The 1228-nt window shown below is 45.0% G+C and overlaps 1 protein-coding gene across 1 annotated transcript; it reads right to left on the reverse strand.

Moving 5' to 3' along the window:
• Positions 1–54: 54 nt before the first annotated feature.
• LOC109509505 (protein furry homolog) lies at positions 55–1218 on the reverse strand (the record flags this gene model as incomplete). Its single annotated transcript, XM_019859345.1, has 4 exons — positions 1107–1218; positions 935–1021; positions 393–697; positions 55–162 (listed from the first exon to the last, which is right to left on the reverse strand). Coding segments are annotated over exons 1-4 (545 nt in total), but the record flags the coding sequence as incomplete, so codon positions are not given.
• Positions 1219–1228: the final 10 nt, after the last annotated feature.

A 1228-nucleotide genomic window follows, 5' to 3' on the forward strand; every position in this document is an offset into this window, starting at 1 on the left:
AAAAAAAAAAGGATGTAGACACAAAACACAACCAGACACTGTCACACAGCCCACCGTGAGAGAAGATCGATGAGCTCGGGTTTGGACATTCCATCAGGGAGGATACGAGGAATGGCGGCGACACACGTCCGGAACAGGTCAATTTTCGGCTTCCTTTCACCCCTGTTCATTATAAAGAGCAATGAAACACACTACAAAAACACTCCAACACAAAACAATTATTCCTTATTATGTTCAAATAATTGACGTCATTAATGAATACAAATGAACTAAAAGAGACTGAAACAAGCAATACATTTCACAACAGGAAATGTATTGCTCATTTCTTTTACATTCAATCACCACAAACTGAAATTGAAAAAACATGAACAAACATATTTGACGTCACATACGTGATCATGTCCTCCGGTTCTTTGTTCAGCATCTGCACGCTTGTGAGCATCATGCAGCGTCCCACTTCCTTGTCCAGGTGCCTGAGGATGTTATCCAAGGCCTTGCGCACCTGCGAGTAGTACAAGGACATGCCTATGAGCTTGGCCTCCTCCTCTGTGAGGGTCTTGCTGAGGTAGGTTTTCTTCTTCTTCAGGGAGTTGCCCGAGGGCAGCGTGGCGCCCGTGTTGGGCATGGGAGGCTCGCCGTCTTTCTGTTGGAGGGCATCGGCGATGACCAGGAAAGCTCGCAGGCCGATGTTCATACGCTGAGGTGGAACAGAGAGGAATTTATGACTATTATTGTCAGAATAATAAAAGATATGTCAACCCACAAAATAAATCACTCCCTAAAACACTGTATATATGTTCTTTTGAATACAAAAAAATATAAAGTCAGCAACCTGTATGTACCTCTGACATTAAAAAGAACCTATCTCTAGTGATGATGCATGCCTTCTTGGTGAAAAACAGAGGAATATCTGTCCAATAAAAGCGATTCATACCTCTGGGTTGAGGCTGAAGGCTTTGGCAGGCTTCCCCACACTCAGAAGATCAAATATAATCTCCTTCATAGCAAAGTCCAACCTCTCCTGAGCACAAACAGATGTCCCAGGTGTTGAAACACATTCACAGTACTAGTAATATCGTTGTCGGCTTTGAGAATGTCCAACACACCTGCGCGATAAACTGGATGATCTTGACGAAGATATTGAGCGGCATGTCTCGGGGGACGACGCTGCGGCTCCCCTTGGGGAAGAGAGTGGAGGTGATGGACGTCAGGCGACTGTGGGTGATGC

The sequence above is a fragment of the Hippocampus comes genome, unplaced genomic scaffold (assembly GCF_001891065.2).
Source record: "Hippocampus comes isolate QL1 unplaced genomic scaffold, H_comes_QL1_v1.1 C16921838, whole genome shotgun sequence".
Classification (NCBI taxonomy): domain Eukaryota; kingdom Metazoa; phylum Chordata; class Actinopteri; order Syngnathiformes; family Syngnathidae; genus Hippocampus; species Hippocampus comes.